General features: G+C 40.6%; 1 protein-coding gene across 2 annotated transcripts; it reads left to right on the forward strand.

Annotated features, from left to right (window-relative positions):
- Positions 1-27130, forward strand: WIPI2 (WD repeat domain, phosphoinositide interacting 2). 2 transcript variants are annotated; one of them, XM_068423158.1, is made up of 12 exons: positions 1-247; positions 9071-9153; positions 13748-13917; positions 15194-15290; positions 15893-15990; positions 16438-16530; positions 17312-17382; positions 18308-18415; positions 19174-19338; positions 20323-20430; positions 21583-21713; positions 22237-27130. In XM_068423158.1, the coding sequence occupies exons 1-12, from the start codon at positions 174-176 to the stop codon at positions 22347-22349; spliced, it is 1311 nt and encodes a 436-aa protein (XP_068279259.1). In that variant the 5' UTR covers positions 1-173; the 3' UTR covers positions 22350-27130. The 2 variants fall into 2 exon arrangements, with proteins under 2 accessions (XP_068279259.1, XP_068279260.1); XM_068423159.1 differs by having other exon boundaries at positions 21583-21680.

Below are 27130 nucleotides of genomic sequence, written 5' to 3' on the forward strand. Positions count from 1 at the left end.
GGCGCGGGCGGCGCAGGCGCGGGGCCGCTCCGCCGCCCGCAGCGTAAACAAGGGGCCGGCGGGGATGAGGAGGCCGCGGGTGCGCGGCGGGGGCCGCCGGGGCTGAGGTGCGCTGCCTGCTGGAGGCGTTTCTTCCCCCCCGCCGGACGGGGGTGGCGAGGGGCCGTCCCGCCATGAACTTGGCCAGTCAGAGCGGCGACGCCGGCAGCGGCCATCTGCTCTTCGCCAACTTCAACCAGGACAACACGTAAGGGGGCGGCGCCCGGCCTGAGATGGGGGGCCCGGCCTGACCGGGGGGGCCCGGCCGCAGGGAGGGGGTGCCTGAGAGGGCTGCGGCCGGGGGACGCTGCGGAGGCCTGGGCGTTGGGGGAGGCGTGGCAGTGCCCCCCCCGCTCCGCCCTGGTGTCACCCCTTCCCATGGCAGGGGGCCCCGCTGCAGCCTCTGCCCCTCACTGCTGCAGAGCGGGGCCGGGGTCCCCCTCATCCCTGCGGCGAAGGGGGGTGGGAACACCCCCCCTCTCCTCTCTGGTTTGTGTGGGGAGCTGTAGGGTGTGAGGCCGCTCTCGCAGGGACACGCAGCGGAGGGCTAATGGGCTGCTTGAGCTGTGGTTACAGCATGTTGCCTTCTCCCTCCCCCATGTTGTCGCCCTCGGGAGCTTTTCCTTCTTGTACTTGCGAGGCGTTGCTCGCTGTTGCTCTGGGAAGAGGAGGGAGGGCTGTTTCTGCTTCTTGATGATGTCCAGCCTTTAGGAAAGACTGAGATAACATGAAGACCCAAGTCTTCCAGGAGGTGCAAAGACTTTATGCAAAAGCTCATTATACCTGTCTTTTCATACAGCTTTTTTATTTTTAGCTCCTCTCTGTGTTGAAGCAGTATGCCTTAGGCTTAAAGGTATTTTTATGAGTCCATGCTGCTTTCAGTTTTGATTTTGAAAAAGAGGCCTTTCTCGTGTAGTCCTTGAAATTGCACTTACTCATGGTTCAATTCTAGAAAGGGTCAGATAGTTTATGCTGCACATCTTGCAAGTTATTTAACCATTGCAGCATATTTAGATTAATTAGTTTTCATATGGGGTATTAACAAGCAATATTTTTCAACTTAAGAAATCTTTAATAGTTGGAAGTGGGGCACTAAAGATCCTTTAAAGAAGGATTTGACTGTCTTAAATACCTGAGAGATGAAACTGGAGAGCAATAACCAAAAGAACTTGTGCTTGAGAAAGGAGGAGTTTTGTTCTAGGAAGTGAGTAAGAGGAAATGATCTCAGGTTGGCATCACAGAGCATAAGCCACGTGTGTGGTGGTGGTTTTTTCTTTTAACAGCTTATTTGTTCGTTTTACAAGCAATAATATCTTGTCCTCACAGAAGAGATCTTTGCGTTCAGCAGGTACTGTAGCACATGGGAATCGTGAAGGCAAGAAGATTGTTTATGGTGACTGCCAAGATTGAGAAGGGTCACATCACAGAAGGGAATACTCTGTTTGCTTGTGTGGGTTTTGTTGGGGGTGAAGAGATGAGCAAGTGGAGCTGGATAGACTTGAGAGAAGAGACTTTAACAGTAAATAACTTATGATAAATAATGGGGGGAAGCAATAGTCTTCTGTGTATTTGTAAGTAAATCATTATCCGTGTGTGTTGATTCAAGCCAAAGACTTTGCAACTGCTTTTCATGTTTTTTCATCGAGCCCCATATAGAGCTGGCTCTGTCGTTCTGCATATAAAACATGCCGATGTTTTGCTCAGATGCCATCCATTTTTTACCTGTTACTAGCTAAAACAAGCCATAACAACTAGGAAATCTGTCATATCTTTCTTTTGCAGTTTATAAAGGTCATTATATAAGTTTTTAAGTTAAACTGTTCTGTCCAACTTGGTGATCTAAAAGCTTTACTAGTTCTCCTTCACTAAAACAACTGGCTGTTTTCAGTTGCACCTTGGTTTTGTGGAGAGCTGAATATATTTAAAAGATCAGAGTTATGACCCAAAAAAAACCTCTCTGAACAAGATTGCTGCAGGCTTGACTTGAGAACAAAGCCAAGACAAAAGTAAAAAGAAAGCAAATGTAATGTGAGTTTATCTAGGTAGTCTTTGGCTTGTACACCTTGAAATCTTTCTTCATGGAAGAGTGAAGCATGATTCCTTTTTAACTTGGAGTTTATGGGGAAGAAAGGACAAGTGGCTAATGATTTCTTTCCTTTCTAATCCTCAACTGTGTATGCTACTTGGATACTTTTCCCATTTCATTTTTGTAAATATCTAAAAAGTGTTCTTCAGTTTCTGTGCCCATAGCTGATTCTTTGGATCTTCAGCATTCTAATGCCCATTGTGTGGGTAGATTAAATATATATATATTTATATAGACTTCAGCTTAACTGACAAGACAATTCTGGTGATTCGATTTATCTTTTTATGTGATCCAGGCCTGGCCCATGTATCTTTGTAATTCAAAGTCTTGGGATACGAAGTCTTTCTTGTCGTCTTGGCATATTTTTGTATTTTCAGATATCCGTTATAGAAGTGACATACCAACAGGAGCCTTTTTATATTTATTTGTTTTGTCTCAAAATGATGATAATATAAAAGGCCACTTACTTTGAGACAAATGAGGTGGTTGGATGATGTGGAGTAAGTATCACTTCTTTCTAACAGTGTCTCAAAAGAAATCTAAGAAAAGTAGTAAGTCTAAAACCATAAATCTTGCAGATGTCATTGTGAGCAGCTTCTTGCTAAAACACTTGTCTGATGTGGTAAGTGACCCAAATAACCAAGTTGCATTCTAGTTCTTGAGTAGAATTTAGTGGTTGTGTTAAGTTCCTCATACTAAAGTTTATTTGATTTTTTTTTTTTTTTTTTTTTTTTTTTTCCCCACCCATGATCTTTCTTAGTTTCTTGTTTGACTACAGAAACAAGAAAGCGGCTCCCTGGGTTTATTAGTATACTATTCTAAATATCTAGATCATCACCATTTACCGGGTGAGAAGTACTGGAAAGAACTTACTAGGAATGAATTACACTTTCCCATGCTGGACCTCAGAAAGATTACTTATTTTCAACTTATATTACAAGTAACTGGAGTCCTTTTCCAGACAGGCAAGGTAAACAAATGCATATTCTTTCAGGCAATATATGAAAGACAAGCTTTGTTTACATCGTCCCCGTCAGTAGAGCTCACATCATAGTTTAAGGTGTGCTTCAGTAATTAAAAAAATCGCTGACAGACAAAAGTAGAAAATAAATTACATGGGTGCATTGTTGTTACTACATTTAAAGCTTTTACCTTCAACTTAACAAGGTGTCAGTTCCACTCATACTCAAATGTGTCTTACTTACCTACCCAGCAGAGCCAGTGGTCTTGCATTAGGAAAATATGGTACTTGTTGCTGGTAAAAATAGGTATCAAGCTAACTTTTCCTAGGCTTTATGAAGGGTTGGCAATTAATTATTGTCTCCTGTAGGAAGGAGATGAGCTTTGTGGTGGCTTTTAGTCTTGGGAGATTGGATTGCTGGTAGTTAGAAGAATGTTGTCAACATAAAAGTTGCTGTTGCTTTTCCCAGTTGTTGCAATCCCTGGTGACTGAAGCAGATAGCCTCTGTCTTCCTTTTAGTTGTTTTTTGTCCCCAGACTTAACTTTTTTTTTAATCTTCATTCATGGATACTCTATGTAGTGACATTGTCTCTTGGAATAGTATCTACATTATTGCAAGTGTTGTCTTGCCTCTTTATTCCGTATTGCCCCAAGCTTTATTGACGTGAGAGTTTTGAATTATTGGCTGGGGCTGGAAGTCTGCCTGAAAACACTCCATCTGTAATGCAGCAGAAGTGGTTGGTTTGTGGGTTCTCTTTGATATAATATGTTTTCATTAAGTAAAAACATGGAGAAGGTTATTTTCAGAAGATGTTAGTGTGCTTGTTTTGGACCTAGCCCTTTTCCCTAGTGAATCAATCATTGCACAACTCAGCATGACTGGCACTCTCTGATTGGGAGGCAGAAGCTCCAGTTTGTGGATAAAAGTGAAATAACCGATCAGAATTCAGGTATACTAGCAAAACCAGGCAGTAGAAGCTTGTAGGTGACCTCGGTGCTGGTATGTTTTAATAGTTAGAAATCTTTAATGATACATATTTGGTGAGAAGTATTGCTTAAACCTGAGTGCTGTTTGTATTACTTCTGGGAGAGCTACTGAAACTGAGCATGGATACATTTATGAAAAATTAAAATCACCTCACAAACTTGTAACAGCTTTAAAACCCATAAGGGAAATGCCTGATGTAATGAAAGTTTGTAACTCTTTAAGCAAAGTGTAACTTCAAGATCTTAAAGCTTATATGTATCTATAAAATAGGTACAACTTTCAGTCCTTAAATTGTTAAACAAATATTCCCAGAGAAATGCCTTTGGAAGAACTTAAAAAGTGACTTCTACAGTCTTCAGATTCAATTTAAAAAAAAAAAAAAAAAAAAGAAAAGAAAACCCCCAAAAAAACCCTAAAACACCCAGAGAGCCTACTTGTGAAATAATGCAAGTGGACAGACTGTAGAGAAGTCTTAGTCGCCTTTTTAAAAATAAGGAATCAAGTGGCAACACTTGGAAACAAAATAGTTGCTGTGGTTTTGAAAACAGACTCCTGATGAAAGGACAAAATGAAACCTTGCATCTGGATTTCTAATGAAAACACTGGTGTATGCCTTATTTGCAAGGTCGTCTTTAGTCTCAGCTTCCATTTATGTATGGAGTTAAATGTGACAGGTTCATATATGTATTCTTTCTGATTTATTTCTGCCCTTTTTTTTGCCCAAATAAATGGGTTGTTTCTATGTTCTCAGCAAATGCTTATAGTTCTCAAGTTATATGGCATGCTTCATGCTGCAGAAGCTGTATTAAAATTCCCTTACTGTGTGAAGTTTGGATCTCTGTAGTAAACTGCTTGTGGTAAGAGGTACAAGGGTAAGGTGCTGAGCATTCACTCCTCTGCCTTTGTTTCTCCTAGGTTCAGGTGCCATTCACAGTGATCCTTGAGGACAGGAGAGCTCTTTATTCCAAGGAGGCTTTAAAGCTAAACCATAAAAAGGAAGGAAAGAGGGATCACGGAGCTCTCGTGCTCAGGGAGGATAGCTGAGAGAAGCAATCGTATGTCGTGTTACTTGCTGTTGTTGGATGGAGATAGCAGCTGAGGTGGGCTGGCCAGAGGAGCTGTTCCTCAGCGTGTGACAATTTGGACGGGGATTTGGCCTGAGAGTAGGGATGTTTACTTGGATTATGAACTTTCTGTTATCAGAACATGCAGCCTATTGCTGCATGTTACGTGATGAGCGAGTGTGGTCTCCTTTTGCCGTGGCAGATTTAAGTTTGTGGGGGTTTTCTTTCAATATGAGAACAATGGGAAAATCTCCTGTGGGTTGTCAGAGTGTTGCTAATAAATCTGTTGAACGTATGAGTTTCTGTAGTTAGCTTTTGTCCAAAACAATGACATTTGTGACTTTTCTTTTAAGACATTTCTGTAAGATGTTACGACTTTGTTTTCAGCAGATGTTTGGGAGGGGGAAATAAAGCAAAGTAAGTTTCCTTCATAATTCTTATGTAATTTCATTGTTTTTTCTTTTATTATTATTTTTCACCTCTTCATCCTAAGCCTTTGTTCACAAAACATTTTGTCTTTGGAAGTTTACGTTGGTTTTGAAATGAGGTGGAGCATTAGTGTAATGAGACTGTATCATAATGAAAGTAAGTTTAATTAACCAGTTATTTAAAATAGTAATGACTTCTGGGGTTGTGTGTATACTGCAGCTGCAATTGATTTTAATCTGAGCAAACTGCCCCTAGTAGGATCTTTCTGATTAATGTAGAACATTTCTGATTAATAGTTAAGGTCCTGTATGACACAGAAAGCAAAAAACTGGTTTTCTTCCTTCTGTGTGTATATTAAAGAAGCAAAAGAAAACCTGTACGATTCTAACCCATCTGAAAAAACTTGTTTCTAAAGAGCCAGAGAGATGGAACCAGCTGATTTCCCACTGTAGGTGAGTGCACTTACAGGGAACGTCAGCATCTTGAAATGTCTGTGTGAAATATCTCATAATGCTGTCCGCTTGATGGGGTTAGTTTTAATTATTTATGACAGCTGCTCTTGAAAATACTCTCAAGATTTATATAGTCTTTGAAAAAGGTGGGTAAACACAGTTTCATAAATCATGGCTATATTGGTGATTTTTGTACTGAGTAGACAACCTTGATGATGAAATAGCTCAAAGTCTACAACCTAAGGTGTGTAATAGAGGCTACACATAACAGAGCTAAAAAAACCTTGTGTGTAGCATAATGTTAGAAGAAAAAAGGCAATTTTTTTGGATGTTGATTTTATTTTCAATTTCAGTCTCTCATCAGCTTCTGAAAATTGGTGATAATACAGCATAACACCCACGTTGTAAAAGGAGCTTCTGATAAACTACAGTAGCTTCTTGTTGGCCACTGTCTATTTGAGCAATAGCTGAATGGCTTATTGATCATATTTCTTCCCATATGGCTGCACATTTTTTCGGAGGTGAGGTAATTTTGGCTAGATACTTGTTTTGTGGGATTTGGTGGTTTAGATAGCTATCAGGTGTCTTAAGGGCTTAAGTGTAATACCGGTGCGGGGGAAGATGGGGAATTGAAATCATTATGATTATGCTGGTATAACTCAGCCTAGTGAGTTCTCTTATTACATATGAAAGCCTTTTTCCAGTAGTTTCATAAGAAGTAATTTGAGAGTACATTAAAAAAAAAAAAACCACCAAACCCTCCAAAACCAAGAATGCTGTTCTAGAAGAAAAATGGGTTGTTTTGCAGTTGTGCTTGTATACTGAAATGGGTTTAATTATACTGGCTCGAACTGTCCTGGGTAAACAAATGATTTGTGACTTCATCACGCTGATCCTGAAAGAAATAACAAAAAGCAGTTGCCGTGGATGGAAAGGTCCGGTCTGTGCTTCTTCATTTTGGCTTTACTCAGTCTAATGATTTTTGTCATGTATACGACTGGCTTTCACCATTGTCTGAAGCTTATTTAAATGAGGTATAGGTAATTGGTAGGACAAGAAAAATGGTCTTGCTACTGGTTTTGGTAATACTGTCAGTAAAACAGTGATACAGCAATATTCTGTATTTAAAGCTGTAAGTACAATACAGGAATCAATTCTGCCTAGCAAATAGCTGCTATGTGGAATTCTCCGTGAGGAAATCATCCTGTCTTTTGTAGATCATTTATATTGCAAGGAATCTTGTGACCATTTATTTTTAACTCGGGTGCTTGTTTACCTTTGTGAAGTGACAGTTTTAATTCATTCTTTGTTAAACTTTCTTTTGAGGGAAGCATGATCTAAGAAAAGCTAACTCATTACTTTTTTTTTCCCAAATTACAATTTCATATTTTCTCACAGAATTTGGATTTTGATTGAGTTGTGTAAAAGCAGTTGAGGAAAAACACTGAAGCATCTTTGGCAACTAATCAGATATAGTCTGCTGAACATACCGATTTTGTCTGAAGTAAAATTAAATTCAGTATTTCTAAGAGGACTTAGAGGAGCAGCAACAAAATTTTGCTTTACAGTTGCTTCTCTCTCTGTAAGCCTAATATGCTTTTTGCAATATCTTGGTTATTGAATCTGGGAGGCTTAATTCTCTTGCCTGGATGGTGCATATTTTAATTTGAAGGTTTAAACCTTCTCAAATATAATTTCTTAACCAAACTGTACCAACTGTATTTTTTTCTAGATGAGAAGGTCATACCATCTTACCAAAGTCGATTTTATAGCTTGGGATCTTAATTTCAGAGGGGAAGCCATTTGAGGAACAATTTTTCATCTTCTGGGTACCTTGAAGTTTAAAAAGGGCTCACTGTGGAGCCATGAGAGGAAAATACAGAAAGAGCAAGAAATCTAGGAATCTGTATTGTATTCTAAATGCAGAACTAATTGTTAGTGCGTCTCAATTAGAGAGTCATCTTGCGGAGTTCAGAAGGGCATTTTGGCAGGGTGACTGGCTGGGTTGGGTTTGAGCCTTGTATTGAATGACTCGCCACAGTTTGGCATATCGAAATACTTTTTATTGGAATTTAATTAGTTTTTCTCCAGTGTCCTGGCAGTAAGAAATATGTGAACTATAAGCATACTAATACACTGCTGCACACTTGTATTGACTGTTAATTTTCTTTTTCTGTGGCATAAAATCGTCCTCTGCATGAGAAGGGGAAAATAAGAATGTGCCATTGTCTGCTGCCTTGATATGTAAATACCTGCAAGACAAGCCTAAAGGTTTTTCTAGCTTAAAATTTAAGACCTGTCTTTGACTCTGACTGGAAAAGCAATTAAATGGTCTGTGAGCTAAGTGTGAAAATTGAGTAATGGAGGAAAGACGGGTTTGTAGTCAGTTTTTTAATGTTCTACTATTGTTAAAATCTGTTTAACATCAGTGACTAGCATTTTTAAGAGGGCGCCTCTGATCAAAGATTCGGCACGAGTATTTGTAAGACTGAGACCTAACAATGTTCTTCGGAGGTGCTTGAATATCATCAAATAAAACCAGAGAAAATTAGAGTTGGCGGTCTTGAATTCCTTTTTATTTTTTTTTTAATATGAATGCTCTTTTGGGGTGGCTGGGGAAGGTTACAGTATAAAGAGCAAAAAACCCCCAGACAATCCCGGTTTGAAAGATCTTGGAGGTCACCTCTAATGATGAGGCAATGATGTCATTGGTTTGCATTGCATTATTCAAGTCATCATCTTTCCTCCACACTAAACCTTTTAGTTCGTGTGGAGAAATCACTGGTATGAATTGGGCAGTAGGCTTACGTTAAGCTGTGAACTCTCATTTCATAAAATATGAAGCAGGATTCCACACCTGGGGTAATTCTGAAGCTGTTTGCCCTTTTCAGAGTTGAGGAAGCTATCTATGGCTATCGTGGCTTTTTCAGTTAAGCTTTTTATCCCTTTTTTTACTGAGCTAGCCCAACTAGTTTTAGAATAGGGTAAGAATCTGTCTGAGGATAATTCACAGTTGATTTAGTTTGTGTTCCTGTCTTGTTTCTTTTTCAGATCCCTTGCAGTTGGCAGTAAATCAGGCTACAAATTCTTCTCTCTTTCTTCTGTGGACAAATTAGAGCAGATCTATGAATGCAGTGAGTATCATCTTCTTTAATTTTTTTTTAATCCCTTCAATTGGCTTAATTTGGGAAGAATGAGACATGTTTCATTTTTTCACAGGTGGTTTGAAATTGACATAGGAGGAACCTTAAGTGTATGATGAAATATCACACAAATACAAAACAATTGATTGCTGGCAGGGTAAAACTATGTATCAGTCTTCTGTATTTAAATTTAGCTGGTATGTTGTGAAATTTGGTAATAGCTATGAGAAGAACTCTTTGCTTTTCTAAGTTTATGCCAATAGCCAGGTTATGTAGCAGCTGGGCATAAAAATCCAATTTATTGATGTGAGAGAGGGTCTTTTGGGTCTTCATACTGGCTGTTGAGGCAGGCAACCACTAATATACATTTATCAAAAAGCCAAAGCCTCAGTTATCTTTTTTTAATCCCAATCTTTGCTGTTAAAAAGATACTTTTGAACATGCTAGCTGCAGGTTTACTCGTCCAAAGGGGCGGTTAATCCAAATTCCCATAAATTCTCAATGCTGATCACAGTTGAGTAGTATATGAGATGAAATGGAGGGAGGCTTGGGGGGAGAAGTGGTATACTCTGTTTTGCCAGCAGTTCATTGACTTCCCTTTTTTTGAGGTGCTAATAAGTAAGCTATGAATGCTATGCATGAGTGTCCTTGCTTTCTTACAAATTCCATGTGAACAGATGGTACCAGTAGCTATGAAGTCAGCAGTTGTAGTAGGATCCTGGTGTATCATGCTACACAACAGACACAACAGAGTCTTCAGACTCCATTCCCTAAGTGACCTGACCCTGTGGCATCTTAAGTTTGAAAATGGTGTGTGATTCAGGTCACCTGTTACCTGTGGTGACAGCCTGCTTCTGTATACAGTCAATGGAGAGAAGTAATTGTGAGGTTCAAATTAGGCACCTGTGGTCAGGTTAAATCGTGTTGCAGCTACATCTGCCTGTTTGAGTCATGGTCTGGTTGTACTGGTTAATTGGTGGCTTGAATTCCATTTTATGCCGTTGAGTTTACGTACCTGACCTCTGTAGTATGTTAGGCACTTACAGTGTCTGGCCTGATACCACCCCAGGAGACTCGGTGAAGATGACTCCTGTTACACAAGACACTGAATAAACATACTGAGAGAGACTGAACTGAACTTTGCGAGCTGCTTCTTCTAGGTAGTCCTTGAAAGAAAAAGTACAGATTGGATAAAGGACCTTGCTCAGAATCTTGCAATAAACTGATACAGCAGCTGGGATTAGAATTTAGACCTGCTGATTTCAGTCTTGTCTTCAAACTGTTCTGGGATGCCTGTATTGGCTTAACCTCTGATATAAGTTTTCTTCCATGAGTGTTAAGTCCATAAATACAAAGCACAGAATGTTGAGGTAACATTTAGTAGAAAATTTGATGGTTTGACGTGGGTAAGCCAGCATGTGTTGACCTCTGCTCATAGGGCATGCAATGTCTGCAGCAGAGCTGAATATCTGAGATCTTTATTTTTTGTACGCAGTTAAATAATTTTCAGTCTTGGACTTGCAAACCTTGTCTGTTTAAAACTTGATATGGTGGGTGGAGGGCTTCCTGTGTATTGGCTGCCTCCTTTCCACAAGGCAAAGTATCTTGAGGCCTCCTGGACGTGTGCCTCCTGCCTCCCAATGTAGTTTAAGTGAGTCTAAAGATTTTGTGTTTTTTTGAGTGAGGACTTTAAGGACCTCTCCCTCTCTTCTGTAAGACTGATCTGCAAGTTCTTGTGTAGGTGTCTAAAGTAAACTACAGAATATGCCCCAGCTGTCTTGTGTTTGAGAGAATGACTGAAAAGAATGGGAGGTTTATTTGTCTGCTCCCATTACTGACTTCTACTGTGACTCTGTACAAATCGCCTAACTCCCTGCTCAGTTGATCCCCCTGTAAAAATAAGTATTAGATTGAAGGGTGCTTTAAGGCTTAATGAATGCCTATAGCATGCTTCATGTTCTTGGATTAAAAATGGAATAAAAGCACAGCTGATCATAATCTAGCTGGTTCTAACCAGCTCTTGTTTGTGATGCTACACGCTTGTGTTTATGAGACACTAATCTTGTTATGTATTTGCTTGTTCTCCCCTCACTGCTGATACTTAAATCATTTTGCAGTTTTTTGTTCTTACTTATTTTGAATCGGAGTTTCTGGTAACGTTCACTCGTGTAGTGCAAAGGAGAAAATACAAATAGAAAAAAAACCTGAATAATAAAATTGCTATAGGATTTAACTAGTGCTTCTAAACATGATTAATTGAGGTCAGCTGGATGTATGATGTGCAGTATAGCCTGGTACTTGTTAGGAAGCATACATGACTTGGCAGCTGTGAAGAGATTTTATCACTTCTTCCTGTCAGGGGAAGACAAAGGAACAGAGGTGCATCCTGTGTTTTTCAAGTGAATTTAATTAAAAGCCCATCCCAATGCCTTTCTCTAAAGCTGTTTGTATTATAGTAAGTCTTTTTATGGGGAGACTGAAGGATTGTCTATACCTTTCAAGTGTTTTTCTTATTGAAATTTTTTTATTCTGTCCGTGACTGCTTAGTTCTTGGTAGTGCTCTTCCCTGCTGCCTGCCCTTCCCATCGGTGCAGCACAGGACAGCACTTTTCCATCTGAATCTCTGCTGCTCTTCCTCCTCTGAAATACCAGTTCTCCTGCCTGCCTGGGAGAGTAACAGATCCCAGCAGCTGTGTCTTAACACAGTTGCCCCTGAATGGGGAAAGGAGCTGTGCTTGCCCAGGAGCAGGGAGCAGTGGGATGGTGGTTTTTGGGTCTCTTTGTGCTGGTCTTCTGACTCTTGTAAAAGGATGCCATTGTTACGAAGGACTCCAGGCTTAGATGGAAAGCTGATAACCTGTCATGTAAAATATTTGAGAATCTTTTATCTTACTAGTCTGATTCAAGGAGTGTGGACCTCTGCATTTGAAAGTCTATGCATAAATTTCTTGAAACAGATTTTTGTATTTCTCTTTCCATGTGTTGTGTGTGGCATCAGGAAAATGGAGAACAATTCCTTGAAAACAGTCACTGCTAAAATGCATTAGCCCTGTTGCAAAAGTGAGGAAATTGAATTTTCAAAGCCTCTGTGAGCTGTTTTGTCTTCTCTGGAAAAGTACCATATTAAATATGAGATTTAGATAAAAGTCAATTATGTTGCATAGAATACTGAAAATGCGTAGTATAAACCTGTTCCTTTTCCATAAGGAGGCTATTTTTCTCTCTCTCTCAAAAGAATGTAGAGCATTAAATATTTTCTGTTCTTTTTCTTGAAATAACTGCCCAGAAAAAGCACTTTCAAAGCAGATATGTCACACAGTGATGACATTGTCATATGTTGAGAATGTTGAGCAGAACTTTTTTTCAGGGAATTTCTGTCACTGGTGATGAGAACAGTGCCAATTCTCTAATGTGCCTCTTGGCCAAAACAGAAGCTTTCAGAAATAAGGGGTTTTTTTTACTGGCAGTTTTACAGTTTGGAATATGTTAAGCATTGAGCTAATCCAGACACTGACTTGTGAAAAGTTTGGTTGTTTTGATGGATCAAGGCCAAAGGCTCAAGTCGCTTGTCTTGATTCAGTTGTCTAATGGAAGGGCAGATGTAGCCAGTAGCTATGGGAGAGCTGCAGAGTGTGGTAAAACTCTCCCCAGCTTTCTCCTGCTGTGAAAACTATGTCCACAGTGTCTCTGGGGCTTTTGGAAGGGAGCTTCAGGGCATGGGAGGGGAAAGCACACTTGCCAGGGTAGCTGGTGGTGGGACTTGGACTCCTACCAGCTTGGTCCAATACTGTACTATAATCAAATGCTCTGAAAGTGCTTCTTTGCCAGAGATCCTGGACTCTCCTCCCTCCTGCTGCCTTCCCCACATTTTGAATGATGACTTGCGTTCCTCCAGTGCTTCCATGGTAGAACGTGTGAGAAAAGTAACGCTGTTTTATGGCTGTGCCTCCATGCTGGGCTTCGGTGATTCCTGTACAAATTGTTTTTAGGGACTCTCAGGTAAAAGATAGTATGGGTAAAAAGTAATAATCAGCGGCTGAAGCAGTCTTATAACAAATGAGTTTACCAGCTTCTTTGAGTACTTCTGCACACCTCTCCAGGAAGAAAAACTCCAGGGTTTTTGATCATCAAAAGCCCTTCCATGCATAGTATAGCTTTAAAAACAAAACAAAAAACACATGAAAAAAACTAAAACCCCCAAACCTTTGCTTTTCCTCGATTTCTGCAGAGATGAGAGAGGATTGTAAGATTCTGGAATTTGACAATTTGCTGGGTTTCATATCTTTGGGATTTCTTTCTGTTGTATCTCAGGCAGGGGGGAGTAGACGCTCTGTTCTGAAGCATAAACTTGCATGACACCTGGGGCGGGGAGAACGGGGATGGGAAATCTTTGTGAATCAACATTTACTGTGTAGATTTTCTGCATTAAAAAACGGTCCTGCATCCCACCTTAACTTTGACCTGTTGTGGCAGAATGTTTGTGGTGTTAGACTGTATTTTCTTAGACAGTATTTCTTGATGTTCATCATTGTTCTTCCCTGAAATCTCCCTCTGTGTTTTTTCCCTCGTTACTGTGACTCCTCAGCTGACACAGAAGATGTGTGCATTGTGGAGAGGCTGTTCTCCAGTAGTCTGGTGGCCATAGTTAGCCTTAAAGCTCCACGCAAGCTGAAAGTTTGTCACTTTAAGAAGGGGACAGAGATTTGCAACTACAGTTACTCCAATACCATCTTGGCTGTCAAACTCAATAGACAGGTGAGTAGTAATTTTGACTAGGTGAAACCACGGGAACGGGTTGTGGATCTTATTCTGGCACTTCCTCTGCTGATTGATGTCTCTTCTTTGGTGACAGAATTGCTATTTGAAATTAACTCGTACTTTTCCAACCGTAGCTTCTATATGCCATCTCAGTACTCGTATTTGGTTAAGTATTTTTGGTTCTGTGTTTGTGTATTTACTTAGGAAAATGCCCTGAGTAAGCTGGGCATGCTTTGAGTAGGATGTTGGACTAGAGACCTCCTGAGGTCCCTCCCAACGTGAATCATCCTGTGATCCTAAATGTGAAAGTATGTGAAACTGACAATTTCTTTTCAGGCCTAAACTTAAAAGTTATCTATTCACTTTATATGTTTTTAAATACCATTTGCTGAATTCTTTTAAAAAAAAAAAAACAAAAACAAAAAAAAAAATCACTGAACTGTTGAAATTTGAGTTAAGTACCTGAAACCATAGTTTGCTGTATTGCTAAATCATTAGTAGGCTTTTCTGCAAATACAGACTTCTCTGTTTTCAACCAGTTCATTCAAAGTAGAGAGAATGGCATCTAAAGGAGAAAATCATCTTGGTGTCTGTCCCTGCCCCCAAAAATCAGGTGTGGGAGATTGGGATTCATGTTTAAAATGGTAAGGGAAACAGTGGCTAATTTGATTTCTAGCATAGTAAGGTAGCATTAGATGAGTAACATCTTGTTGGTCATCCAGATGTAGTCTACGAAAGTGTAAATGAGATGTCGAAGAACTTAAAGTTTAAAAAAAAAAAAAGCCCCTGACAAATGATTATGAGCAAGTAATAGGCTCTATAAATGGTAAAAAGTCTTGTATGTTTTTTTCTGTTTAGCCAAAGCAGAAAATTATTTCCGCATGTGAATTGGCCTCTTGAGGGGGGGAAAATACATAAAGACAGGTACAGAATAAGAATTAAATAGCTTTAAATGAAGGTTTCTGGCTTGCTGACTTTAAACTAGTAATGTAAATCATTTTCATTTAAATCAATTTGCACTAGTGTGGTTGAGAGAAGTCCAGTGCACTGGTCAGTTCAAGTGACCGAGTATAGTATTGCGCTGTTGAAGCCTTGTCAAGAGGTGTGTCTTGTGTATCTTCTATCAGACTCTTATTTCTTCCCATCAGGTGGGTACAACCTTTTCTCTGTTGGAAGGTACCTACTGCATTTTTGGATACAATTTTTTTAGGATCGATAAATTAATACAAACTCCAGTCTGATATGAGTGTTTCATCCTCTTTCCCATGTCTAGAGGCTGATAGTATGTCTGGAAGAATCTCTTTATATACACAACATACGAGACATGAAGGTGTTACATACAATCAGGGAGACACCTCCCAATCCTGCAGGTAAGTATGTTGTTAGAAGCTAACATAACTGAAAAGTGCATTCTGTGTCAATGTATGATGTTTCCTACAGGGAACTGTAACATTGTTAATTCCACTTTCAAATAAAAGTAACAATTAGATACATGAGTGTTGTCTTAAAGCCTACCTATTCAATCCAGGTGAGGTTTTTGAGAACAAATAGAAGACTGTGCCTTAAACTGCGTCTTCCCAGTGTTTTAGTCTCCTAGAGTGGGTGTGTTGAAATGTTAGAAAGAAGCAGTAGAGATACAAACTGGATTTTGCCAGCACTTGATATGATTACAGGCTTTGTCAGGTTAATGCTTTAGGAGTCATGGCAGACATGGGAAATTCTACTGCTTAATCAGTTATTGTAGCTCTATTGGTATTCTTCCTTTTCTACTTTATATTAAACTTACTTACGTTAAATAGTTGAATATGTTGCAGGTTGACTCTGAGATTACTCATCCTTGTTCTGTTTCTTTTGATACCTTGTGAGGATAACTTGAGTTATCTTTGTAATACTCAAATGTGGAATAGGAAAGTTTTCCTGCGTAAGTCCTGGAATTTGCCTCTTTCTAATTCTGTTTCTGCATCCCTCCTAGGGTTGTGTGCTTTATCAATAAACAATGATAACTGCTACCTGGCCTATCCAGGAAGTGCAACTATTGGAGAAGTACAAGTCTTTGACACCATCAATCTGGTAAGGATCTTTGTGAATGCTGTTTCCACTTCTAAAGATGCAGTTTTTGGAAATTACTTAATTTGCTCAGAGAGGAATTACTAGACACTCAGGTTCCTCTATACAGTATCTCATATAGCTAGACTTCACAGAATGTCAGCAAAGAGACTACAGACACTAATATTAGATTTCATGAGTGGAGTTGGGCAAATGGGTGGAGAAAAGTAAAGTAATTTTATTTTAATTGTCTTTTAAGTATCCTTTTACTGCTTGTACTCTCTAAACATATGCTTCAGTGATAATTTTATGTACTCTTACTTAGCAGTTACTGAAACAAATATTGAAGCTGTTGTCCATAAAGACCCATATTTGCTTTGAATGCTCTTAAATACGCAATCTTAAGCTGCAAACATGTAGCTTTTAACCTGTGCTGTACTAAGGTTCTGTTTTATTGATTCACTCCTGCAGAGAGCAGCTAATATGATCCCAGCTCATGATAGTCCCTTGGCTGCTTTGGCATTTGACGCAAGTGGTACTAAACTTGCTACTGCATCAGAAAAGGTAAGGTGGCTTTTTATTGTCAACAGTGACAAAAATGAAATGTGTTTTTAAGCATTTTAAGTAAGGTTAAGCATGTGCAATTCCATGCACAAGTGCCAAAAAAGGAGATTTAGTTATAATGGCGAATCTAAGTTAAAAACTGCTAATGATACTTGACACAATTTCCATGCTGGATAATAAGGTTATTTAAATAAACATATTTTAATCTGGCTATAATCAGGGCGATCCTCTAAGCGTTTCTCCCTTTAGTGCAGGATACTTATTAGAAATCAGTTGTCTTGATGCTGTCTTCCTAATGAAAACAAGACAGTTAAAGTCAGAATAGAGAGAAGTGTCTTGCCAGTCTTTGGCACACAATGACAAATTGTCCATCTAAATTGTATAAATTAGAAAGTCTGAAGCCTCTGCTCTTTGAGTAATAAGCTTAGAATATAAAGGTGTAACTGGTTACATCTGACAAAGGCACAGAGACATCCAGGTGACTGTACTTGTGGTACTTGTCTAGTGTGGTCATTTTCATGATCAAATGTGATAAGGGCTGTTCTTGATGCATAGCGTGTTCTCTACATTAGTGGCTCCCACCTCTTGTTGTTTCTCTACTCTTCAAATGCATCCTACGAACAAGCTCCATAAATATTTAATGCTGCTGTGTGGTATGCATCAACGGCAAGAAGTTAACAGCAAAATGGTTTGCTGCTTGCAGTTGTACTCTGCTCGCTAGAGCTAATACACAATGAATGAACATGAAATGAAAAATTATTTTATTTTTTTTTCTTTACAGGGGACAGTAATAAGAGTGTTTTCCATTCCAGAGGGACAGAAACTCTTTGAATTCCGAAGGGGAGTGAAGAGGTAAAGTTCAACTGGGCTAATTATCTGAAGCTCATTCCTTACGGTAGATCTCCAGTATGTTCTGCAATTGAGCTGGCATCCTGATTTTTGCCTGGTTTCATCTTCATTCATCCCTGCCTGTATGGTTATAACAGTTTCAGCTTGACTGTCTGCCAATTTCACTCCTTTGGACTTGACTATTCTACAAATCAATCCTGTCAGAATTGTACTCCCTCTTGCCTTTTAAAAATTTATTGGTGAGGGAACCTGTTTAAAGTGGGTCACCTTTTGTAAGATATATTGCATTGTTATGGCAATCGGAGGCAGCACGTCTAATATTCCTGCTCTCTTCTAAATCCTTCTAGTGCTGTGATCATTGATAGCCATTGTGAAATGGTACTATGATTTGTGGTAGTAGTAACTCTGTAGTTCTACTGTACTTTAGACAGAGGTAAGACTGAGTTCAGATTGTTACTAGATGACCCCCATATCTGCTATACATCAGAGTTGAACATCATTGATGGGGATCTTTAAGTGCTTCAAGAAGGTATCAGAGAATTCAGAGTGCTTATTATGGACACGTTCTTTTTCCTTATTTGCGAAGCAGTGGTGACTGAGAAATCTGCTGAATTATTAATTAAGCCAAATGCTTTGGCTTAATTGTGAGTCATCTGCAATCACTGACAGGAGAAGAAGAGCAGGTGAGTCTGCTATGCAGCACAGTTCCTCCCAGCTGTCAGGGTACAGCTCGTGTGAACATTATGGAGCTCTTTAGTGGTGAATGTGTAGAAAGACTCCTGCCTACCAAAATGGAGAGGTAATATACTCATTTAAGTCAGTTCCCATAAGTTAGTTAACACTAGCTTGCTTCTTACACCGATTGGTACAGTACTAGAATGTCAAAAATAATGCTTCATATTTTTCCTTGTTTTTTTTTTTTCCCTAGGTGTGTGAGCATCTGTTCATTGGCTTTCAGCATGGATGGCATGTTTCTGTCTGCATCCAGTAACACAGAGACAGTGCATATCTTCAAACTTGAGACTGTGAAAGAAAAGTAGGTTTCAGGGGTGCCTTAGATTTTTCAAGGAAAAGGCTTTAAAATTGATTCTACTCAACAGGATGAGTTCTCCAAAGTGTGGGTGGACTTCTTTTGAACACTTCTGTAAAGTAAAGGGCATAAGAAGTCACTTACGAATCAGCAACTGTTACTGAGCTGCATACTGTTCTCCCAGTGGATAGAAAAGGTATTTCTGCTGAGGAGAAATTGGCCATCCTTGGCAGAGGAATGTGGAGCAGTTTTAGCATTTTCAGTTACATTGGTGTTTTACCTCTTCTGACATCCATATGGGAAGAGCTGTCTCGGCAATGCCTTCCAGCTGCATATAGCGCTTTAAAAGGCACCAAGTTGTAAAATGTTCGTATTTATGATTTGAAAGGACAGTCTTTCTTACACTTCTGTGGAAGCTGTTGGAAACAATTATCTGCTTAGTGATAAGCAGGTGAATAAAATCTTGATGCGTAGCACTTTCCAGTAGATCTTCCTCTTGTATAATGAACCTTATGAAATGCAGTTTTATAAGCAGAAGTATCAGTTTACAATCAAACATACTTAAATAACAGGCTGAGGGTATTGTAGGACACGTTGTGGCCTGCAGCATAAACACAGTGCATTAGAGTTCTCAAGGGTGTTAGTTATTTCTGAAGAGAAACAAATAGCTGCTTAATATCTTTAAAAAGATGTTTCAAAGTGTTTACACACCTTTCTCTCTAATGTGAAGGCAAAGTCAGTCACCTTTTTCTTCTGACTTGTAGACCTCAGGAAGAGCCTACAACCTGGACAGGTTACTTTGGAAAAGTGCTGATGGCCTCAACAAGCTATCTGCCCTCTCAAGTAACAGAGATGTTCAACCAGGGTAGAGCCTTTGCTACAGTCCGCCTGCCGTTCTGTGGGCACAAAAACATCTGTGCACTTGCCACGTGAGTAGAGAAATTGAGCCTGCATTTATCACCCATGGGATTGCCACGTTGAGCTATGGAGAGGCTGACACTGTAGAACATAACCTCATCTCCAGCAGAGTGGGTAGTACACAGAGCAGTGATCACCTGTAATCATTTCGAAGCCTCTTCCAGTTTAAGAACAGCGTGTTAGAGCTAACACCTCACAGTCCTGTAAGGGGAGGAGGGAAAGGCATAATATTTGCATGAGAATAAACTATTTCTAAGTGTTGTTTAAAGACATCTTTTAATTTTGGAAGAAGGATGTTGAGAACAGACCCATGGGCTTATGGCACTTGCATCCATTAGTGCTAAGGGGAGTGATACAGTGTGTTGTGTTAGTGTATTGCAAAATTAGACAATCAGTCTAACCATTAAAGAAGTCTTTGAAAGCAAGCTCATATTATTCTTGTCTCTAAAACAGCATAGCATTCATTAAAGTTAATTTTGAGGATCTTTATTCTGTCTTCCCCAAAAGCAGGTCCCATTTTGCACAGCTACCAAAGCAATAAGCTGAGCAGTAGTAAACTTATTTTGTGGGGGTTTTATAGTTTTAATGCTACATTGATGTCATGTCTGTATTCTCACTTCTCTGATCTCAGAGCACCCTTTAAGCAGTAATTAAGCCTTGTAACACTTCTGAAGTAAGTAAACACTTCCCGTTAGAATATTTATCTCTGGAGTTGCCCAAAGCTTGATAACAGGATGGTAACTTCTTAATCTGTTTTACTGGGTCACGTATAAGTTGCTTGGTTCCTGTGGCATCGCATTAGCCCCAAAATGTGGCTGTGCCTTACTTTTTTACGCACAGTTCTTTCCTAGGTGCTCTGTCTAACTGTTAACAATGTTCCCTATCTAGGAGCAAGAATGTGGAAAATAATGGCTGAAAATCATGGGAGGGGAGGAGAGGAGAGTGTGCTTTCTTCAGTTCTTATTGATCTGTTGCTCTCCTGTAAACCTTTCTAGAATCCAGAAGATCCCTCGTTTATTGGTGGGAGCTGCTGATGGGTATCTCTACATGTACAACCTAGACCCCCAAGAAGGAGGAGAGTGCACACTAATGAAGCAGCACAAGTAAGTCCACATTAGCTGAGGACTGTTGTATTTTATTTCTTCACAAAATCCACTTTGTTCTTAAACTTAGACTATTCCAGAATCAAACTAACTTAGAGCAGCTCATTTCTTTAAACTAATCTTTTTCCAGACGTCTGACATGAATGAGTAACTTCAGAATCCCCCTGTGCCTTCCTTCCTAGTATCTACTACACTAAGCACCGCTTTACCAGCAGAAACGTAACACTGTCCGATTGCAGTGAGGGATCAATCGCTGTTAGCTGTATGATCCTGTTTCCTCTGACTTGGCAGTTTGAGTTGAGTTACTTAAACAAGAACTTGAAACGTCTGATACCATCCTCTTCATCAATAAATGAATGGTTACAGAGATGAGAAAGAGATGTTACTCTGACTTCACAGAGGGGAACCTGGCCTATGAAATTTTCTGCATTATCTCTCTACTGCTGTCCTTATTAAACTTCCTTGCATACAGGCCAGCCAACTGATGTTCTGTGACAGTACTGCAGAACACTTAAGGAAAATATGATGAGGTGGTGTTATTTTTTAATAAGGTTTGGCAGGAAAAACCTAGGGTAATATAGTCAGATTACTTACATGATCAATCAGAATGAAAACAAATAACTCATGATTATAATTCAGGTTTGCAGCTTTGATCAATCTATAATACTGGTCAAAAATCATACCTTTATCTGAACATTTTAAGGTATGACCTCTGGTTTCACTTCTTAATCTCTGAAATGCTCTAATACCTTCACTAGGGGCTTTTCTGGTGTATGCGTATGAAGCAACTGCTTCTGTTGTGGACAGAGCTCAAGAGACAATCTGTAATATTGTTGATTGGAATGGTTATTGTGTTTTTTTATCATGCCCTCTTGTTTTGAGTCTTTTTTTTTTTTTTGTAGCATCAGGATTTAGATTCTGATGGCATGTCAGAGGCAAGCGTGTCGCTGATGCGTCCTCGGTGTTAAATACGAAGCATTGTCAGATGCCTTCTTGACAGTCTTCTGGAATGGAGGGACCAAGTTCCTCCTGTTGCACGTGTATATGTATTATTCTTGCATGTCTAATGAGATATTCTTCTGTAGCTGCCAACTAAAGCTGTACTATGCCCAGGTAGATCATCTCTCCAGCTAACCTCTCTCTGCTTGGTAGGCTCGATGGCAGTATGGAGCCAGCCAACGAAATTCTAGAGTCTGCATCCCACGACCGGCCGTTGGTAGCGCAGACATACAGTGCCGCTGTGACTAAAGGTACATATGTGCCTTCCTCACCCACAAGGCATGGTAAGGAGAAGGCTGGAAATGGGGCAGAGAGCACCTCTGCGTATTGCTTCATTCTAGATGGCTGCGTGAGCTCGTCTACTTCGACACTGAGCTTTTCATAACTGCGGGTGTGATGTGGAGCATTGGTGAGCACTTGTGATGTACAGCAGCCTCCTATAGATGCATCACTCATCTTTGCTGCTTTCTGGGTAGAACTTTGTCTCGAATTAGGGTTGATTACTGTAGTGAGAGTTGCAGTACTTGCCAAATGGTTCTTGAGATGTCCTGACACAATTATTTCATACAGGAGTTTTGCACCCAGACCTCATGCAAAACATATGAATTATAGCCCCCCCCCCTTTTTTAACAAGGTTGATAAGTGCTCCTGTGGTTCCTTTATGGGATCAGTGACCTTTTAGCCTGATTCGCTGCTCTGTTAAATTGAGAGGATGAGAATTTGATACTTCAGCTCTAATCATTCACTTTGGATCCAAGCCTTAGTTTGTGCTGCTGATCCCCCAACGACTTGTTCCTTTCTCTTCAGCCTATGCAGATGACCTGGGTGCTGTGGGTGGAGTTTGCCTGGAAGATGAAACCAACTCACTTAGATTGGACGAAGATAGTGAGCATCCTCCCATGATCCTTCGGACAGACTGAACTTTGACCTGTGAACTCACTCCTGAAGCAGAGAACACTGGCTTGATGTTTCTTGAGGAATCTCGTGTTATGCTGCTATGAACTTTGACATGAGTTGGGAGAGAGGATGACAGACTCTTACAGTTTTAAGTCGTAGCTGTAGTTCTAATTCTATACAATTGGAAAAATATATGGTTTTCTTCAGTGGCTTTTAATCTTGCTTATCTATTTTAGCTGTGTTTATTTTTTTTGTTGCCAAAACCTGCTGTTTGTGCAGCCCTCAGAGCCTACTAGCTTTGCATGCGTTCATGTGCCAAGCAAGCAAAGGACGGGGAGAGAGAGAGAGAAGCCACTTTATAACAAACCCAAGTTTGTATTTTTTTTATATATGTATATAATATTTAGCTTATATACGGAAGGAGCAGAGAAGTGGTTCTGGAAGCTGAGACTAGTTCTGCACTGACAAAGGTCCAAATGGTTTCCTGTGCATGGGCTTGCAGGCATACCTAGTGACTGACATGCAACCTTTCAAATGCAATGGCCTGTTTTTTTGGGTTCTCCCTCCCCATTCCTGGACCATTTTGTTAATTAAAATTCCTTCTGAATGTTGCGTATTTGTGGGACTGTTCTGTTTGTTGGGATGGAAAACCGCAAGTGTTTCCCTGCGTAAGGATATAGAACATAGAAAGTGCCTTTACAGGGAAGAAAAGGAATTGCTGCAGGAAGGAAGCTAGAATGAAGGAGGAATCGTTAGAGACTCTTGTTTGTACACCTTTAGTACTGGGGTGTCTATAGCCCATAGTGGCTGATAAGCTTGTGGGTTTTTTTTTTTTAGAGATGGCTTGGAATGCACTTTCTTTCTTTCCTGTAGATTGTCTTATTTCCTTGGCAGAGTAGCAATAACTTTTTTTTTGTACTTTTTTTAAATTATCCAAAGCAAGGATTCTGTCAGGCTGGATGGAAGTCCCTGTAGAGTATGGCAGCCCCACTCTTCAAACAGCCTTACGGTTTTCAGCTGGAAGGTGTAGCTCACAATTCTTGCTTCTCTTCAATCTGGGGCTGGGTGCACTGCTCTCATAGTGACAGTTCATGATTTTTTTTCCAGATACTGATGTAAATATAAATGATTTTGAAAGATTAATTTTCTTCTGGATTCTCTTCTGCTGGATAACAGTGCTTTTCTTTATTTTAAATTCTTTTTTTTTTATTTCCCCATTCATCAGAGTACCTCTTGTGATACACTCCAAGGACTGTTTGTCTCTTTGGCAGTTTTGGAATAAATCCTTAACTGCCCTGACCCTGCCCAGGGTTTTCCGAAGCTGAGCAGTGCTGCAGACTGTTTTTAGGGTTGTAATGTGCCTTCTCTTAAGTCTTGGATAACAGTTAGTGAGCAAGTAATTAGCAAAGTACTTGGTGAGTGTTAATTTCTTTTGCCAAAATGAGCCTGCTTTGCCTTTTGTGTAGCACTGGGGGTTGCTTCCTTTCCCTCTACTGACTGCTTGCAAAGGAATAAAAATAAAACAGACAAGGAAATTGCAGGTCTCGAGAGGAGGACAGAAGCTGAGTGCTCCAGCTACGTGTGAGCTCCCTACCACAACTAGAGAGTTGTGTGCTTTTAGGATGTGGTACTGTTAACAAGTCTTCTCTCAAGCAATAGCAGGAAGTAGTCTTTGTCCCCAAAGCCCTGTGTGGGCAGGTGGGCTTTCTCTTCCTCTAGAAGTGCAGAAGATGGTGGTAGCCCTTGCCAAGAGAGCTGCCTGTATCAGTGAGGCTACTGTTAGTCCCTGTATGTGGAAGATGCTCTTACAGGAGTCCATGTGGAAGAGAAGGGAGTGGGCTTGTTTATTCACTGAAAACCCTTGACTGTCCTAAGTAGTTGGCTGGAGTGGCTTGTGGTGTCCTCTCCAGAACCTGGCACATTCAAAGCAAACCACTGAGCCATGCTGAAACCTCGCTTAGTCTCTTGACTTCAAGCTCTGGCTGACAACTAAATTCCGTGGTCTATAATTATTTTTTTACTGCAAGTGCTATCAGCTTTGCTGTGGAACTCATAACTGCAGCATAAAATACAAGTCTTGAAGTAAATATAAGCTCAGTGAGCTTTGCTGGCAAACTGAACCGCCCAGGAGCTGTCAGATGTCTGCTCATTCCAGACTCAAGCTGGGAACATTCCTGATAACATACTTGGAGGCTTGGCATAGACTCCACGAGTAGAGTTAGCAGTAAACATACATAAGCAACACTGGTCTGCTAAGCACACAAGTTTTACAACTCTTGAGTGTAACAAAGGCCGTGCTACATAGCAGGATACACCCCTTAATGTAACTTTTACGGCTAAAAATTGAGAACATCTATTGTACTAATTTTACGCCCTTCTTAACTTTTACCCCTTACCTTCCACAGGTGAGCTGGAGATCCCATATTCACTGTGTCTTCCATATGCTGTAGTATGCTCCTGCTCCTGAGCCACGCACTGACTGTTGAATCACTATGCCCTGCTTGGTTCACTCTTAAGTAGAAGCTGGAAACCAGTTAAAGTATCTACCTTTCTGTTGTTGTAACTGGGAAAATCTTTTTAGAGAGCAAAAGCATTAATATTCTGGGGTTAGTGACCAGCATGAAGCTAGTAGAGCAGAGCAGGTAGTTTTTGGTCCCCACTGACAGTGTATTTTGAATAGTGACAGTAGTTTTGTCTCAAGTTCGTTGCATGAGGATATAAACTTTTTCTCAGATAAAATATGACTAATGCCATTTCCTCTTATGGCTGTAGGTCCTCAGTAACCACCCTGTTGTGGTACGCTACCAAAGTTAGAAGCCTTTCAGGTTGGGGTTTCATCCCAGTGACACAAAGATGTGTTGGTTTTTTTTTTTTCTTAAACATACCAGAAATGCTGTTTGCAGCTGCATCCTCACATGAGGATGGAGCATGTGATTGCACTGTTATGTTCTGTGGATCAGGTGGTGTCTAAACATTTCTGTTCTGGTGGTCTAACAGCCCTGGATTCCCTAGGGTAAGCCAAGGAGGCTCTAGCCCTGTGCTGTGGCCATGGGCTTCTAGTCATATGATACAGGAACACCTATACTGACCTTTCTTGGAAGGACAGTGTTTGTTCTGTGACAGTGTGTGTCTCTCTAGGTACAGACTGCACTTCTTGATGGCTTTAACTCCATAGAGGGTTGGGGGTGGAGACAGACAACTGAAACAACCAAAGCTGGGGAGGGGGGAACACTTAGAAATGTGGAATCCTAAACTCAGGTCTTAGGTTGCAGTGGGATCTGTTCCCAGTGAGTACTGTAGGGAAGGAGCTGTTTCTCTTGATGTGCAAATAGGTAGTGAGTGTACATACTCCGCTGCTGTCCCGACATCTGTTTACCCTACTTTGTGTTTCTAGTTCTGAGGCAGAAAGCTTTTATCTGCTCTGGACTCTTCTTATGTCACTGTTTCCAAAATACAAGTGATAGATACAAATCTAATAGTTAAGAGGCTGGGCCTGGCAGAGGAGGAGGAAGGAAAAACCATAAAGTTGTTAGTAAAAGCTGTTTCTTCTGAGGCCCTGTTCAGCAAGACCTTTGTGCAAGTGCTCCGTCTGGGATCAGGTGTGCGTGTACCTTGCTGCTTCAGGTCCTAGCCAGCGAGTTTCTTGGGCCTGTTTCTACGGAGGGTGGGCATAGAGGTGGTGGCTTGTCAAGGCTACCTGAATGCAAATAAACACCTGAGAAAGCTCTTAATACAGGGACAGGTGTCTCCACAGAGGAACTATGCATCTACGTGTAATAGTAACAAGGGAGGAATGAACTGAAATGCCACCGGCTCGGTGAATAGGTTAGCGTAGAGCCCTGAGAAGCCGATCAGCAGAGCACTCTTTTGTGTTACGTCCCTGCTGTGCTGTCTTGGCTCTAGTAGCAGCATTAGCACCAAAGCAGCACGCAGTAAGACGGCAGAATTTCTTTCCTTGCAGGTCACGGAGCTATTCCATACACCACTTGTGTGTGCAGATGCTCTGGTGCTGTTAGTGACAGGAGTCTTTGTCCAAAGCACTGGTGGGGATTAATCACTGCAGAGGTTCGGAAAGTTTTATTCTGTGCCCCAGCTGTCCTGGCTAACGGTCACCTTGATTTAACCTGTTGACATCCGAGAGCAAGGCAGAGTGTCTTCTCCACGTGTGCAGAGCAGGTCTTTGTCTTCTGGAATCTGTGCTGCCCCATGAAAGGCTTGCAACGAAGAAGGCATGGCTCTTGATGGTGAATAAATCCTCTCAGATTCCAGTTGCACAACCAAAGGAATTTGGCAAATTCCTTTTTTTCTAACCATAACATGCCTTCGTTTTAACACACGTCAGATTGGCAAATCTCGTTTTACACTGCCTTGAAAATAACGGACAGGAAGGTTTTATTCTGGCTTGCAGATAGCTGCGGTTGTGCTCGTTACAGATGTCTCAGTGCTGTGGCTTTCACCACGCGGCTCCAGCGATCTGTGCGCTGACTCCCCCCGCGCTGCCTTTGCATGTGTCCAACTTGTTTCTCAGGAGTGGGGACCTGTTCCCAAACCTGTAGCTCTGGGTTTCTATGGGGTGTCGACTCAATCCTTTGTCTACCTGGATCTATTTGCTCTTGCATTTGCTTCCTCACCTGGAGAAAACCCTGCATCCTGCAGTGCTCACTTTGCTCAGTATCTGTGTCGATAAGTGGAAAAAATCTGTCTTAACATTCCACCTCACCAAGTGTCCTGCTCTCACTGCTAGCCCATCGCTCTTTGTAATTTTATAACTGCCTAAGAAATTAAATTTGTGTTGTGATAAGTA

This window comes from Nyctibius grandis, chromosome Z (assembly GCF_013368605.1).
Source record: "Nyctibius grandis isolate bNycGra1 chromosome Z, bNycGra1.pri, whole genome shotgun sequence".
Lineage (NCBI taxonomy): Eukaryota > Metazoa > Chordata > Aves > Nyctibiiformes > Nyctibiidae > Nyctibius > Nyctibius grandis.